General features: G+C 34.9%; 1 protein-coding gene across 1 annotated transcript in view; it reads left to right on the top strand.

Annotated features, from left to right (window-relative positions):
• Window positions 1–18,299, top strand: part of Klp61F (Kinesin-like protein at 61F) — a 110,199-nt gene that overhangs the window by 241 nt on the left and 91,659 nt on the right. Inside the window, exons 2-5 of the mRNA XM_083142460.1 lie at window positions 7,032–7,179; window positions 8,988–9,140; window positions 14,254–14,411; window positions 16,297–16,446. Of these exons, the coding sequence (XP_082998586.1) occupies window positions 7,032–7,179; window positions 8,988–9,140; window positions 14,254–14,411; window positions 16,297–16,446 (609 nt within the window). The remainder of the gene's footprint in view (window positions 1–7,031; window positions 7,180–8,987; window positions 9,141–14,253; window positions 14,412–16,296; window positions 16,447–18,299) is intronic.

The following is an 18,299-nucleotide window of genomic DNA, read 5'->3' as shown; positions in this document are numbered from 1 at the left end:
AATGTATTATTACATTTGAATTCTGCTATTTATGTTTAATGTTGTAAAATGTTCAATTATGCAAGTAACCAAGAATGATTTTTAATTAGATAAAAATATATTCTATTTATTCTGGCGCATCTTTTCCAGACATATAATTTTCCCTCGTTTTCACTGTACTTTCCTTTTTGACATGTTGGTTTCTTTGTCTGCACATTATTTTTCGGAACGTTACGCTTTTGTTACGGGTAATCGTGTCCTGCTGTGGAAGAGCACTATTGTTTAATATAAATTAATTTAGAAATCGTCACGATTAGCTAAAAGCGACGGTACATAACAAAATTCAAATCAAATTTAAGTTTTGCTTTCCTCAGTACACACCGAACGGCACTTGCTACATCTGACGTTCGGTTTGAGCATCAAGTTCATCCTATGTATCATAACCCAAGATCAGCCTCAAATGCGACAATTAGGCATTTGATAAAGCATAAAAGGGCAATTCTCTCCAAAATATAACATTTTCAAAGCAAGAATGAATGAATTTCGAAAATGTGTAAAAATAAATCACGAAGGAGCTCATTTTCACAGTTATTTGCGGTAGGCTATGGCGTATATATAGAAAAGAGGCACAGTGAAGTATTAAAAACTCGAAATGCCGTAAAACTGTCCAGGAAGCAGAAATAATGCTACTCTCTTACTTCCCCACCTTCCTGGGTATTATGTCATACTTCCAGGCACGAAACTATCAGGAGAGTGATATTATTGTCAATCAAGTGTTGAAGTTTGAGATTTTTCCGGCAATGACATTAGTTAGACACATCATTGATTATTTAAAAATGTTTGTGAATTATTATGTATTGTAGATACATTAGCCTGAAAAGTGGCAGAGAATGTTATATTTTGATTTAAAACTTAAATTTGAAGGGATGAGAAAAAAAGAGGAGTACTATTGTTCCTGATGGCAGGGTAAATCATACTGGCCTCAAGATGCTAAAGATTCACTTACCCTGAGTTAGGAGAGTGACATGAAAGTCATGGGAAGGGCTAGAGTCTAGTTTACGTCCTTGCATTTTGGTGTAACCGAAAGGAGTTAACAACACTGCATGCTCGTCTTTGTGTCCTCATTGTGAATGCGTGTTAAAGACGAACAGGTTCCAAAAACTTCTAGAGTCGTTTTCACGTTCAGAAGACACAATGGGCTCTTATGGACAATGCTTTTGTTATGGGAAAATACGAGCGCGCTGTTGTGAAGTTTCTGGGTTTACAAATTTAGCTTAAGTAAAATCGGTACCTGCAGTTTTGCAGGAAGTTTTGTGGAGCATACAATGGTGAACACAAAAAACTGGTAACTTGCTTACATATTTTTAGATAAATTAAAAATGCAAATTTTCTGTGAAAACAAAATTTTAACATTGTTTTCATTCCTAACGTTGAAACATGCCGTAAAATTGAAGCATTCATTATTTAAAAAATTGACACTGTTTTTTAATTGTCGTAGGTGCTCAGAATTTATCAATACTTTAAAGCATATTTGCATTAAAAAATATTCAAATAAAGTATGTGGAGATTTTTTATATTCGTGCAGTAGAAAATGTCGTCGCTGGCCATTTTCTGTTCTGTAATTCCAAGTAAAAACTTCCAGCGACAAAGTTGTGGAGAAAATAATGAAATTATTTTTTATAACCATTCAAAGGTTCCCAGAAATATTATTTCCATGCATTTGGAGTTTCTTTTTAACCCGAACCACGCGCGAAGTAAGGAGACGTTGTCTGGCCATCTTGAGCTGACTCACGGCAGCATTCCGGCTAATCACCACCAAGTTTTCGAGTTGTTATTTATTTCCATTCAGTAAAAATATTAACTTCATGCAGTTTGTTATAATAGAATTGACATTACTTAAATTTAATAATTGACAATTATTTCCAATGCTGCTGTTGTGAGCAACATTAGTGCTGTCGCAAATACACGTTGTTTTTGTTTACATTACTGTCGACATTAATACTGAAATGAAGATCACCTTTTAGTCTCCAACCTACACATAAATTCATAGACACCATATTAACCTTTGAAAGGCTTTCCAACACGTGACAAAATATGGGGCTTCAAGATAGAAATATGACATGCCTTGCTTGAGTCATTCACGTCTTATCAGTTCACTTGGGCCATAACTCATTTGTTTGTTTGGGTTGCAACTTGAATCTAACCCATGTGCCAGGTTCCCCTTACTTGAGTGAGAGATCTGCTTTGGTCTGTTGAGACTTTTTCCCTCTCTCGAAAAAGTGTTTTCAGTTGTGTGAGCGCTCAGTGATTTCTACTTTTTTAAGTGATTTCTGAAGTGTCATATTCGTGCATTACACTCGCACGTGTAGTGATCGCAATGGATCATAGTAAAAATGGTAACTGTAACGTTCACAGTATAATATTAATATTAATAATTACATATAATTATCATTATATATACAAAATATGTAACACCTTCATTGTGAAGGAAGGTCATTTCCCGGCGACATGAGCTAGTGCAGTATTGGCAACACTGTGCAGTTTCTCCATAAGCGCCGTTGTGTCTTCTGAACGTGAAAACTACTTTAGATAGTGTAAAATACGTTTATCCCCAGTGATAATTCAGTGCATCGTTCAAAACCGTGCTAGCAGACAGCTGGCGCTCCGGCATCTCTTAGGGTAAGTACACTTTCTGTTCATGATAGCCCCACTAACCATTCACGGGAACGAGGTTAGGTTAGGCCTGTCAGGTTAGGTTCCATTAGCACTCATTTCACCCATAAAGATGTGCTTCATCATCGAAAAATGTCCTCAGTACGTTCAATCACGCATATCCGGACAACATCGGTTTTTCTCTATTTTCTCCTCCAGGAAATTTTTCCTCGCTTTGGGAGTTACTTTGTTGAATTCCTTATACAATAACCTTTCCAACGATATATGACACGTATTCCTTAGGAATAGGACGTAAACTAGACTCTTACCATGGGATGTGCTGGATGATATCAAATGAAAAAAATGTTCTAGAAATGGTTTTTATACCTTCAATGATATACAATTGAATAATAATTTTAATAATAAAACTATAAAGATATTTGATGGAATTCTAAATAAATATGTTTTTGGCACCCGGTGGAGGCACATAGTGGCTCTGATCCCACTTTGAACTATAGGTCCAGTCTCAATTAGCCTATCTGTGCATAAAGTGGAATTACTACAGCAGCTCAGTAAATATATATATATATATATATATATATATATATATATATATTATATTATAAATGATATTCCAACAGGCCGGGGTGGTGACTTTTAGACCTGTTAATATTTGTTTACAGTAAAAGATGGATATTTCTGTTATATGCATTTAAGCTATTCTTGGGTTCTTATACTTGGACATGTTCAGTTTTTGAAGATACTCACTTGGTGTGTATTTCTCATATCACATACTTGCTTCAGAAGTCTATCTGGTACTACTTCGGTATAGTGGAGACACCTACAAATCATTTATTTCGCACTTTTTTATATTTTTATGTATATTTTTATACATTTCTTTAGGTGTAATAATGAATTTCTAATGGAAATAATGTCTATTTCTTACATTTATGAGTACTTACTGTTCTTCCTTTTCTCGGTTCTCTAACATGGCGATAGCGTACTGGTTTATCGCGCGATGTGGCAGTGTTTTGTCGATTTGGAGTGTCAATGCAGCTTTTCAACCTTATTCACTGAAAAATACCTAATTTCGTGGGCGAATTGGAAATTATGCTAATACCTTGTTGGCCCCACAAACCATTGCCGGTAAGGTTAGGTTTGGTTAGGCAAACTTAAAAACTTCAGGATGCATGCTAGACACGTCATCTTGCGAAAATACGGAACATCGTGTTCACGTGTAGAAAGCAAATGGCAGCAACAGCAATTCCATGTCAGAGAGATATTTTCCCAGAATAAAACATGAATTGGCGTTGAAAAGGATAAAAACTACATTCCCGAATCTCAACAACGCTACAGAAAATGATTTTCGTAAGTACTTTCTTCTGTGAAAAGTAAGAGATCCATCTCCACTATATGGAAGTGTTACCGTCTGTCCTACTAAAATACCTCTGATGCTAAAAATTGTTAATACTTGTGCTGATAATGCTTGTTGCTGTCTGCAGATCTATTGCAATGAAAAGTATAATCAAGTCGCATGATGGCAAAAAGCTTTGGCATGGGTGGGTACCCTTGACCCTCCATACTCCAGATAGAAAGTGAATTTTTTTGGGTTTGCAAAGATAATATTCTATCAATATTTTTGTTTTTATCTCATGGAGATATATTATAGCGAAGTAATAAGTAGGTTTGTGTGGTACTGTTATTTCAGTTGCCAACTCTGTGCAATAAGTGTTTCACTGTGTGGAATTGTGCAATGTGTTAGGAGTATTGTTTAGACTTACAGCGACTCTCTCTAGTTTCTAAATGTATGTTTCAGGGACTGTCAGTAGCATAATCATCAGTCTTTGCTGTTTCCTGCCTCTGGCTGGGTCACCATAGGAGTCAAGCTTTTCAATGTTTTTCTGGTCTTCCACCACTCCTCTCTTTCCACGGTATTCCAATCTTGTCCTAGTCTCCTAACACTCTCCACTATCTGCTCTTTCCACAGACATCTTGGTCTGCCCCTTTGTCCTTATTCCCACTCATTGTGCATTGTAAGCTCTTACTGGTAGTCTTTCTGCATCCTCATGTGCCCAAACCATCTCATCTGTTCCTGATCTATCCTGAAGCTTCACCACATCCACTGTCTGTCGGATCTCTTCATTCCTTATTATATCCCTTCTAGTCCTTCCCAATATACTCCTTCAAAATTTCTTCTAAACTGCCTGCATCTTTCTTTTCTCTCTCTGTCATTGTCCAAGTCTCTGTTCCGTATGTAATTATTGGCATATAGTGTGTGTTATGTTACCTTCTTACATTTCATAGGTACATCTCTGTTCCATATTAATCTTCGAACACTTTGATATAGTTCACCACCAATTTGTCCTCACTTTCAATTCAGTTTCATTCTTGCTCTTCTGATTTCCTCATTCCAACTATCAAGCTGTTTCTGTACTTCTTCCCTGTTTCCTCATATTACGAAGTCAGCAGAGGTAGAAAAATACAAAGTTGCCAGTCGCCTTTCAAATCCATTACTTTTTTTTATAAAAATAAATAGGAGTACATTAGTTTTTTTTTCATATTTGTGTGTTTTCTGTATCAGGTGTATCATTAAATCAGAATATTAAATGTGCCATTATAGTTTTGCACTTGATATAGACGAATTTTCAAATCTACAATGATATGCTAGGGTCTCACGTATATTAGAACGCATTGTAATGCAACTCTGGCACAAGAATTAATTATTTTTTCCAATCTTGTATTAATTAATATATCTTTTAAGGTCACGTTTCAAAATGTGTAGCTTTAGCTTAGTTGGTTTTATTAGTCTGTATTAACAAAAAGTGGGAAAAGAGTGCTGGTGCGTGAATTATTTTTAGTTTTGTCTACCCCTTGTCAGTAGCCCCTGAACATAGGATGTGTTTGGGAAAGCCATCTATATGTGTAGTTAGAGCGAAAAGTGGAATATAAGCAGAGTTCCTGTGAGGATTATATATCTGCCGGAGACCCCCATCTCATCTAGTAATCTGGGTGAGACCTGTTTTTGTGCGTGAATGCAATTTTAATTCTGATATTACAGGAAGCGAAGTATCAGGGAGGATTGTTTTTGTTGTGACCCAGCTTCCATCATGCCCAATTTATTCAAGGTTGGAGTAATGGGTTTAGAAATTACCTTTGCATCTCCCAAAGTGCTGCTTATGTGCAACTGTCTGCCCGAGAATGGGTGTGGGCATACAACTATCCCAGTGCGTGTTTGTCAACTATATACTGACTAGCCAATGCAGGGTTGGAGATGTCTCTTTAAAGATACATGGGAAGTTAGTGTTTTGTATGTATATAACTAATCTATAAAAGTTGTCTCTGGGATGTTAGGTATTTTTGGAGTGACTAGTGTGAGAACTGTCTACATCATCACGGTCTGGAGAATGCTGACATATCACATGATAGAAAGAAATACATCACCCTGAGCAGGGGTAGATAGTTACAGGGATCTGCTCGCCGTGTCACTCTAAAATTTTCACATGATGTCTGAATTTTCAAATTCTGTTTTAAAACAAGTTGAATGTTTTAAATTTACTTTCAAAATGTATAGCTTTATCTTAGTTGGATTCATGGCTTTCTTTGCCTGTATTAAAAAAAAAAGAAAAAAAATGCTGGTACCTGAGAAAAAGAGTCTGGCACCCCTAGTTACATGTATAGTGTTTTATTATATTATAAAGACTGCCTAGGTCAGCATCTTTAGTGTTTTCATCTAACATAGAAATAAGGCTTAATCTTGTTACCTCCTGTGTAGTGAGTAGTAAAAGAGATGTGGCAGCAATTGCTGCAAAATGCTAATGTATATGACTGATTTGCCAATCCCTAGGGTAGGTGTTGTTGCAGCGGAAGACCACCAAGTGATAATATTGAAATAAATAGGGACATTTTTTATAGGGGGAAGTTTTAGCATAAAGAGTTGATGGATATAGTATGATTTGTTTATTGAAAATAGCATGATAGCGGAGGAGGTTATAAGGATGTTTAGTAGTAAATATGTTAGTTGTCCAGGACTCGCCCAGAGATTTTTGTTACGCATTCGAAATTTAAGCCTCCTAAGGAGAATAATTGTACTAGTGTTGCATTATGCATTGCCACTTCATTTTCAAACTCCACAGTAGATGTACCGCAGCTGACAGTTCGAAGCATTTTCACATATTGCTCCTCTCTTGTGTGGTCTGTTAAAGTGACCATTTTTGATCATGATGACAATTTTTGCCTACCATGACTTAACAATCTTGCTCTACTTTTTCAACTTACTAACACCGTGACTTTTTATTTGAAGTTTAATCTTGATATTTCTTCACCTATAAAATAGGAAAGTATAACATTTTCTAGTCAATTCATAAATACTGTGATTTATTTTTTATTTGATTTATTTGTAGGCCACTGAATTCACTAGAAAAGAATGTCAAATGCCACAGTATTGTAGAGTGTCAGAATAACAGAGAAGTCATTGTTAAGGAGAAGACTGCGGATAAACACCAGAAGACTTTTACATTTGATAGGGCGTTTGCACCTAATTCAAAACAGGTAAGCAGTAGAAGACCTTTTGTTTTATGTGCATAACATTTTATTTTCGTATCTAGACAAAATTAGTATATTGTCATTTAATCTTTAGTAGACAGCTGGCAATGCAATTTACGTGCCATTGCTTGAATACTACATATCATATTGTTTATTTTATTGTTCATTTATTAACATATAAAGGTATGGCATACTCAAATCACAAAACCGTATATCAATTGGTACTAATATTAACAAGCAGAGTTTGAAAAAGTCCTCTGTTTTACTCTTGAGTATTTTATAATGGGCTTTTTGCTGAAAAAAATATATGTCAAACCTGAGTTCCCTTTATTACAAGGTGAGATCGTTGTCACTATGCCATCGTTGAGGAGGTTGTTCAGCCAATAGCCCCGTTCGGCGAGCCAGACGACTGTAAGATGCATCTGAGAGGAAACACGTGACTACCATTTTCCGGCTTAAGATCATCTTAGCTGACTCGCCGGATGACAAAAAGTCACACGCAGTCTGTGGATAAAACTAGTCAATGCAACAACTAACTTACAAGCTGCAAAGAGGAAAATTGCGGAGAATAAATATATTTTGGAAAGAATGAAAAAAAGTAGCTACTATTCTTGGAAAGGGGGTAAATATGGTATATGAGAAAAAAATGTTGCCACGTTAGGTCTCATTATGGATATATACTTAGCATTCATTAAAGTAGATTGTATTGCTCAAATCTTGTGTCGAAGTCACACTCTTCGTTCTTTGAAGCTAACGAGATATTCAGTGAATGTGGTCTTCATATAAAACAATGAACTTCTTTCAAACCAATATTCCAACATTTTCAAAGAATCATTTACTTATCTTGAGTACAAAGAATGTTGTCAAACATCGCCAAGTATAACTATAGCCATCCCCTCAATAACATTATCCAAAACCGCATATATCTTGCCATAAGATCTTTTGCAGATGAAACAAGTCAAATTTTGCTGAACTTGCTCCGGCTGCGACTTGAAGTTGCCTGGCCCGCCGAACAGGGCTTATGTTAGGCTCTTGGAAATTACACGTGAAATTTTGTGGAAACATTGAGTAATAAAATGATCAGTCACTAAGAGGAAAAGGTGCGGATTTAATTAGTGATTCTATTGTTCAGTGTTCTCAAACAGTTTTAATCGTCATTGCAACACAACAGAATGGTGTGGATATTTATTTAAGAATTTTCTGTAAAAATTGGACTTGGAAAAAGTTAGATTATTAACATATTTTTAACATGAAAATTTTTCCTGAAATTCTTGATTTTCTTGCCTGTTCTGGGATCCCTAATATTGTAATATATTGTTCTCGGAAGTTGGGATTATTGATTTTTTCATTTTGATCCAATGTTCCAGGATGCTATGTACTTCTGTTGAACGACTGATAACATGTCATTTGGTATATGAATTTTTAGCATTAAAGTAAGGTGAATGCATTAGCAATTTGTGAAAACTACAATAACAAATCATTACATTGCAGAGATTCCTACAATTGCATCTGATCATGTTAATTTTAAACAAGGATCATATGGAATTTTTTAAGTAATATGTTTTTATACATGTACAGTCAGGAGAGAAACTGCATTGTTAGTGACTGACTGCAATTTTATCATGACTACAACAAATAACAATATGAATTGTGGGTTTACTGGCGAGCAATGTATGCGCTGGAAGTTGCGTTGGAAGTTAACGCCGATTTAAGCTGGCTGGTAACTTGAGAACATCTGTTCGTACAACAAATTAGTTTTAATACTTTTTGGATTTAATTCCCAGAATGTAATACATGTTGCTTTTTGGTTTCAGAATGATGTGTACAAGTATGTTGTAGAACCTTTAATTGATGAAGTACTTATGGGATATAATTGTACAGTTTTTGCATATGGACAGACTGGAACTGGGAAGACATTCACCATGGAAGGTGAACGGGGCAGCAATACCGATCTACAATGGGGAGATGTAAGTAAATTTCAGCTTGGATTAACCAGTGTTAAATGGATCTTTGTTGTTGTTTCTTGTGATATTTATCAAATTTTGTCACTCAGTATATGAAAGCATGGCCCACAAGTAATCAAGTGCTCTTGCCCCTTGTGTAATCAGTTCCAGGTTCGATCTCCAAAAGAAACTCTAGTTTCATGTTCCTAGATTTTATATTTTCCTGCTTTATTGATTTCCTCCTCCATGGTGCCTTGAAAAATGCATCCTCAACATGCAAAAGTGCTAGGGTTGACACATTTGAGGTAATTTTTAAAAAAATCTTGTCAAATAAAGAAAGTGAATTTCATATTCAGACTGCCACATATTTAAACGGCTATCACTCTCACATTTGCTGTGAGAGGTACAGGATTGAATTTCCTGATGGGAGTCCCCAAAATTTCATTGTTGATCCAGCAACTTGAGAGCATTTGAAGACCCCTGTGCAAGAACCAGACAGCTCAAAATTATAAAAGTTTTCACGAGACACGAAAAACTGAATAAAAGAATGAAATGCCAAAAAAGTAAGGGGTATTCACGTGCAATAGCTAGAAGCAACAGTAACATACATATTGGAGTGTGCGGTCTCGATAGCAACTGCTGCATGTCGCCGAGTGGCTGAACACTAGCTATAGCCGCTGCAAGCTCCAGGAGCTGTCTGCGATGATGTGCCAGCAGAAACATGCCAGACAACTTTTCCATTCCTACTATGCAACAAATCTGGAGCTGTCTGATTCTTGCACCAGCAAATAGAGCATTTTTTCATGATAGATTACAAAAAAACAATTTTGACCAAAAAGTGGAGCTGTCTGGTTCTTGCACCGGGGTCTTTAATTGGGAAGCTACTTGAAAATAAAGTAAGCTGCACGTCAAGTTAACTTTGCAGCAGGTTTTCGCATATGTAGATCCAAACATGCACGCAGAATATACTTCTGCTGAGACGGGGTTCCATTCTGACGCAACTGCTTACTTGCATGAAAAAAGTTATTCAATTTGTAATATACAGACAAAATAATACATTACCAGGTATGGACTTGATCGGTTGCAATCACTGTGCAGACAAATTTGGATCCGCAGATTCGCCAACTGGGATGTCTATTGTGCGGAAGAAACACTGAAGCCCAAGAACGAGTCAAGCGAAACTGCAGAGCACGTGGAATCGGTGATACCAGTGTTGCACATCCCACTATTTTAACCGTATGTTTATAATGTTCATTGCTAATTGTGCTATACAGAGGTGAGAATGGCTTCAAGGTCTCATGTTCAGTGCTCAATTTTGCCCGAGTGTTATTTTGGGCATCATCCGAAGCAGAAAGCTCTTCAAAGTCAAGCAAGTTTTAAATTCACATTCCTCCTTATGGCAACAAGAGCAAAATAAAACAGGGTGTGAGGTGATTTGCCGTCAATGTGCGCACAAACTCACTCTCTCTGGTGTTGAATGATTTGAGGTTGAGTTTAGGAGGAAACTATTGTTTGTTGTTTGACGACAAAAGAATATCTGCGGTATTAAAAGATATCACTGTGAAAAGGAACATGTTAATTATTTGGACGAGATGTGCATCATTGATTCAAGCGTGGGAGAATACCACCATGCAAGACCACCACCATTATTGAAGTATCCGACAGGGGAGAGGGAGGCTTATTGTTTCATCCACTAGCAGCAATGAAGGCTTTGTTGAAGACACATGCTTGCTGTTCCGTGCAAAGAAAAGGAAGGGTGATTATCACCAAGAAATGCACAGACCAAGATTTGAATCCTGGTTTAGCAAAGTGATTAATAAATTGAAATCAAACAATAATAGCAGACAATGCACTCCATTGTATATATCTCCAATAACAAATCATGCTTTTTTTTTGTGGCACTGTATAAACTTGAAGGGCATGTATCTTATATAAAGATGTATTGCGAACAAAGCAACCAAGTTTTTTATAAATTTATTTCTTTCTAAACCAAAAACAATAACTCGTCATTAAATTCAAGAGGAGCGTGTCGTTTACTTTTACTTTTTTTCACGTGCTCGAAATATACACACATGCCCTCATGCTTCGAAGACCTTTCGCGAGTTATATTAATTTATTACATAATCTATGCTCAGAAAGTGCTTTAAAAATTGTATGGTTCAGGAGACGAAAAGTAAAAATGCATTCCGCTTGACATGCATGTGCGGGATTTGAAGTGTTGTGTGGTTGGGAATACTGCAGATTTTCTCAGTGTTTGCGATGTAACCAGCTCGACGGTTGAGACAAGACTTGCATGGAAGAGTATGAGCTTAGTTCTCGCTTGGATTGATATATAAAAATTGCTGCAAAGTTAGCTTCATGCGTGGCTTAGTGGGCTTTGGTCTTGAAAGTCAGAAAACTGCGGTGATGGAACTAGACATGCTGGACACGCATCACCCAATGAAACAGCTGCCTGGCAGATTCTGGCCCTTGGAGGACTGTTATACCAAGGAGTTTATTTTATATGATTCAAACCTTATATATTAATGGACATTTTCTATATTACGTTGATTAAAATTTCAAATTTGATTTCAAAAGTTTACGCTAAAAGATGATAATTAGCTAGTGAATATTATTTTTCTTCCCACAATTGCTACAGTACTGATAATTTTGCATATTTCGTCAAAAATAAAATATGCAGCACTCAATCTCCTAATGAAAGTTTCGGGTGGAAAGGGCTGTTTTGTTTTAGTTAAAATAATTTTGTTTTAGAGCGAGATTGTTTCTTTAACGTTCGGGCTGTTCTGCATTTGTAGCTTTGGAGCAAGATCCTCATTATTTTTCTTCATAGTGGAACTTTATATATTCTAAGCAGACTAAATGTGGAGTAGAATTTGCAAGATGTTTAATTTTGTGATGTTTGTATCTCAATTTTTTCATTTCATTGTACCAGAGTTTTGCTTAAGATTATTATTATTTCACATAGTAGGTATGATGATAAATGTGATGAAAAAAGAAGAAAGTGAGACTAAATATCGAGAAGACTATTCAGTCTGATCTATCTCACTAATCAGTCACTTTGATAAATGTCCTCGGTTAAATCTGAAGTCCTGACTGGCACAGCATTATACATATATACCTGTCAGAATTCAAATCAATGTAATAACACAGTAGGAAGCTACGGTTCTATGATGAAAAGGAAAACCAGCTTACATATGCTGATGAATAATGTTTATGCTGAAACAATTATAAACATTTTTATGCAAATTATGTTGATAAAAAACAAGAAATAACAAGTTACCAGAGCATCAAATTATGCATTTGTTAACAAGAACATTTATAACATATACATGTTATTTATAAGAAGAGAATATCTCCTTTTGAGATAGTTAGTATTTCTTTTTATAATTTAGCATGTATCCATTCTACAACTGAGTATATTCAATATGCCAATTTCTTCATCCAGGTTTTCTACAATCCTGATCTTCAGTTTTCAAAACTCAGCATCTGGCTAAATCACATCCAAATGTAGAACATATGTGTCGCTTTATGTAACTTTCCTCGAAGCATTCATTTGAGGAATTGTTGCATTTATAAGCTTGCTTGTTAAGCAAGATGAAAGCAGATACCTATTAACTGCTTCAAATTCAACATCTCATATTTTATACATATGAGTGCCATTTCACAACTTTCTGATCTTTTGAAAGTTTATATCATAATCAAAGTTCATTCAAGATTCATAAAAGGTTTCTATATATAGCTTAAATATCCAAGTTGTTATAAAATTGCAAAGTTTAATGCTTTAAAAGCAACAATTATTGTACAAATATATATCCATCCCATCTTGTTATCTCTGTACTTATCTTTGTTCCATCTTCAGATTCCACTCAGTCACAGACAACTAGTATTAGAGAAACTAGTTCAAGCAAGATTTTTTAGCATGTTATCTTTAATTGTTTTTGTTTTATATTTTTGTCAATAAGTGCTTTACAGCTTGAATGTTTGTGTAGTAAATGTACATATTTGCTCTGTTACAGCTATTTTAAAATGTATATCACAATATACTTATCTAATGATTACAATAACCATTTTTTGAATGTTGATATAACATACCAAGAGTGACATCATATTATACATTGAACAATTATAAAGAATTGACCTTTGTATATAAACCTTGATGCCAATGCAAATGTACACAATTTCAATAAATTTAATTATAAATTTGAATATATCTTATCTTTCTTGTCTGAAAGAAGACATATGATTGAAGATATTTGTTTTTCATATTGTGAGTCAAAAATAACTTATGTATATGAATTCAAAATATAGCACAATTTTATAACTTTGTCATGATATACAAATTGGCTTTTTTAAACATCATATTTAATAAAATTAGTTTAAATAGTAATTTCAGACATTTAATTGCATTATATGAATAAATTTTGAGCAATCATATGACTAAATTATTATAACTATTGCACAAGTGTGGAACTCTGAACTTAGCCTAACCATTTTCAAATGTTGTTATGACAATGTATTAATTTTATTGTCATATAGGCAATGAGATTCAATTATACATGTGCGTTCGCCACACAGTTTTGGTTCAGAATTAATGAAAATGGTTTATTTTTTATCATTGTAATCCTCCATGAAAGGATAGCATTTTTGCCAATTGTAAATTCTGAACATTACATGTTTTACTAATTGAAGGGCTTGGGTTAGAAACTATGTTGTAACTAAATTATTTTTGAGTTTTGTTTACCAATTTGAGAAGGCTTTACTGAGTTCAATGCAAATTGTATGACATGGTAATGTCACTCGGAAATTGGAAGATGGCACATTTTACTTTGTAACTCAAAAATGACCAAAATGTCACCATGTTTTACACGGTAAATATTGAAAACAACAAAATGCTGCAAATTGTAAAATGGACAGTATTTATATTCTTGTGGCAGTTTGTCTTGAAATGTAATAGTAGCATGCGATCAAAATGTCTTGAAGGGAAGCCTTTTAAATTAGCATTTTATGTTACTTTTCTGTCACTTCTTGCTAATTGTGCCAATGTAAACTATATAACTATTTTCGTTATTATTTTGATGAATTTGTTAGTTCCATCCATAGCTTTCATTGAGTTATTTTTAATTTTTTTTTTTTTAAGTGTCCAGATGCTGGCATCATTCCTCGTGCATTGAGCCATCTGTTCGATGAACTACGTGTACAGCAGCTCGAACATAGTGTGAGAGTTTCATTTCTGGAACTTTATAATGAAGAATTATTTGATCTGTTGGCACCGCTTGATGACACTTCCAAATTGAGGTAAGCTGTTGAAAAGTTATTCAAGTTTTTAATTTTCTTTTTGTACGTCATTAAAAAATCACCCATTTATCTTGGAATACGTTTCTGGTGTATGATCCATATTAGATAATTCTGGTATTTGCCAGGTTTGCACTTGTGAATTCAAATTGGGGTGCTTGTATATGCTCGTCATGTGTTTTTCTTTTTTGTCTAATACAACAGAACTGTAATTAAATATTCCCAGGATGTTAGTTTTCCCCACTTTGTAGATTTGCCTTTCCAGTCTCAGTGAAGCAAAACCATTTTTTTTCCTCGATCATACATTTTTAACAATTCAAATAGGTTGCCATTATTTAAAATTTTAATACATATTTTTCCCATTTCATACACCATAGCTAGGGGCATACATATTTCGTTTTTGACGAAAAAACGAAATGTGAAAAAACACATAGTAGTGTTAATTTTTCATGTTTTTGAAAGGTGTGAGATGCATTTTGTGACCATGTTTTGTCACGAAATAATGCGAAATGAACTCCAAAAAGCGAAATTAACTCTTAAACACGAAATTTACCGTTTATATACCGACGCGACACTTTCTGAAGTCTGAAGTATCCTGTGAGTTATGCAATTCATGGAAAATTGATTAATTCTGCTGTAAATATTTGAGAAGCAAAAATAAACCAATTTACACAGGAATAAACTTAATACTCTGGTAACTTCATAAATGTGCTATTAGAAGGGATAAGTTTATTTTGTGTAATAAGTGCAGTTTTTAAATCAAACTTAGGATTATATTCACAATTTTAAAACCAAAATGTCATTTTATATAGCACTTTTCATGTGATTATTCACCGCTCTAACACCGAAATTTCATTTTATTTACCGCTTTTGAACCCGAAATCGACTCTGTTTTTGTACCGAAATTTTGCTTTTTTAATTACCAAAAATATGTGCCTCTAACCATAGCAATCTACCACTCTTGCTTTAAAATATTCGTAATTTCAAAAGAGATCATTTAATTACAATATCGATTTCCCCCACAATTTCCAGGATTTTTACACTATGTGAAAGTGGTATGTGGCATATTTAGACATTTCACAAGACACTGATCTGGGATGACTATCAACTAGGGACAGCTGGTATCAAAAATTTGATATCTCGATATATCGTCAAGAAAATATAGTCACAGTCGATACAATATTTTTTTCTGTGTTGTGATATCGGTGATATATCGGCTCCACGAACTATATCTCCAAGTATCGTCATGATATATTGCTAAAATATCATGACTACATATCGCTGACACGATATATATAGCTAAAATATTGTGACAATATATCTCAAACACTATATTTATTGCCAAATATCGTGACGATATATCGCCAAATATAGTGACAATATATTGTCTAGTTGATATCGCCTGGATGATATTTTTTCAATATCGTGATATATCACAAAACACTACTACCAACTGTTATCACTGATTAAATTGCAGATAATACACCTATCCATCATTATTTGTTCAGTCCTAGTAATACGTAAACATTGCTCAATTCATTTTGTTCTGTTTCAAAAATGCCATTTGCCTTGGTAATTTTTATATATTTGCTGATTAATAAGTTCCATGTCTACTATGTAACACATTTTTGGTCATATTTATACAGTATTGTGGCTGATCAGAATTTCCAGGTTCTTGTACCATGAAAGCACTCAGACTTCATCTTATTTTGGTTACAAGTGGTGGTGTTCATCGAGTTCTCTATTGATTTTTTCTTGGGAGTGAGAATGTAATGCATTGGAACATTTTCTTACGTTGTGATATGATAGCAGATTGCAAGTTATTTAAGTAAGTTAAATAATGTATAGATATTTTATCTCGTTTACTGTATGTGTTTTCAATTGGTAGGCTTTATGAAGATTGCAACCGTAAGGGATCAGTGATAATACATGGAATGGAAGAAGTTATTGTTCACAACAAGAATGAAGTGTATGCTATCTTGGAGAAGGGGTCCGAAAGACGCCAGACTGCAGCAACTTTGATGAATGCACATTCAAGGTAAGGGGAATCAATAATTATGCATTTACTACATCATCAAAGGGTGCAAATTAGGGATGGGTGCAAATTAATCTGTACTCTATCGGTATCAGCCGATATAGGCATATCAGTTTATCGGTAAAATTACCGATTATTTTACCGATCCGATGTATCATTAAATATCTGATAATTTAGTGCAAAATTCTGCCATTTTGTTGTAATTTTTATGGATAATCTCCATCCCCTACTTTCTAAAAAAGTAAATGTATAAATATGCAATTTCTTTTTCACTGCAGTCACCTTGAAACGCACATTTATTAAGGTGGTCAATGAACCTTCAGGTTCTTCAAGGACCATTTCTAATTTTATATCGGATCGGTAGAATATCGGTTATCGGGATCGGTAAATTTTATATCGGTACTTTATCGGTATCAGCCAAAATTTCATATCGGCCCATCCCTAGTGCAAATGAAGATTCTACAATCTAGTAACAAAGTTCTGAGTTTGAATTTCAGGTTTGGTGTTTGTGATATCCTTCCATCCACTTCTTGATTATGATTAAATTTCTTTCGAGATGTTTCTACATCCATCCTTCCCATTTTACGAGGAGGAGAAACAAACTGGTAATGGCCCGATTGGTCTATGGACCATAGGCTTACATGATTTAACTAGTTCTTGTGCATAAGTCTTTGAATTTACATCCTACATTCAGGGTGGCGACAGACCTTGAAAACCAGGAAATGTCAGGGAATTTTGTCTTGATTGACTTTTTTTTATTTATTTAAATATCGTTATGGAACTCTGCACGGGAACAGGAAATCTTGTTGCTAAGTTTCGGCCTCAACTTTTATGCCCCTTTTATACACAACACAACCACGGTGCCAGAAATCAGTGATGGCAGGAGGAGAGAGAGAGAGAGAAATTTCCGGACGGGCAGAAAAATTTGTTAAGCCTCTAAATATTACGTGGAAAATGCCTTGAATTACAATTTTTTCTTGTCCGTATGGGAGAAGTAAGGGGACAGAACTGTAAACAGAGGAAGAGGATAGGAGCAGGTGGCGCCATCCGATAGTTGATTTTTGATGAATGTCTTCGAACTACAACATCCAACAAAAATCACATGCATTAACAAGACTGCAAATATGTTGCTGGAATTTTATTACTCTTCTAGCTCACTTCACCTTCTTTAATGAAGCTGTGCTTACGAAGGTTTTCTTTCATCATCCTGACGTATTACTGGTTTTGCACAAATTAACATACGTTTACAATGACATTGCACTATTCTTAGATATCGAGAAGAATCCAACAAAATGGGATATATGTTGAAACCCCCCAGGGTTTCCCCCAGGTACCCATGTCATTCGACGCTAGGTGGGCACGGGGGCCGCTTCCATGTTGCATATGTATTTTCTTATTTTATGTTGCTTCATGTTGCATATATGTAAAACCTATGTTTTACATGAAAATTATACATGTTATATGTACAAAAAGAATTATCTTTTATGCCATTCAAAAATACAGTTTGTGTGCTAGTTTTCCATTATTGGCTAATGTGAAATTGACTCTGTTTAAAAAATATTTCAAATCGTTTGTTCCAAATAAGTGCTTTAGCACAGACTTCTACCATCTTTTTGCGTAATTTATGAGGATAATTACGTAGTTGATACTACTGCTACTACTACTACTACTACTACCACCACCACCACTAATAATTATTGTTATTATTGGTACTTTTATCCTGGTACTTGTCCCCCCCCTTCCCCAAGACCAAAATTCGTGGTTGCACCTCGGATCAGTATACGCCTTATATTTGTGATTTGTATTTGTAGATATATTAAGAGTCTGAGTATGTGAAATGGCAAATGTATACTCTG

This window comes from Lepisma saccharinum, chromosome 21 (assembly GCF_977018435.1).
Source record: "Lepisma saccharinum chromosome 21, izLepSacc3.1, whole genome shotgun sequence".
Lineage (NCBI taxonomy): Eukaryota > Metazoa > Arthropoda > Insecta > Zygentoma > Lepismatidae > Lepisma > Lepisma saccharinum.
This window is presented reverse-complemented; position numbering and strand designations above follow the sequence as displayed.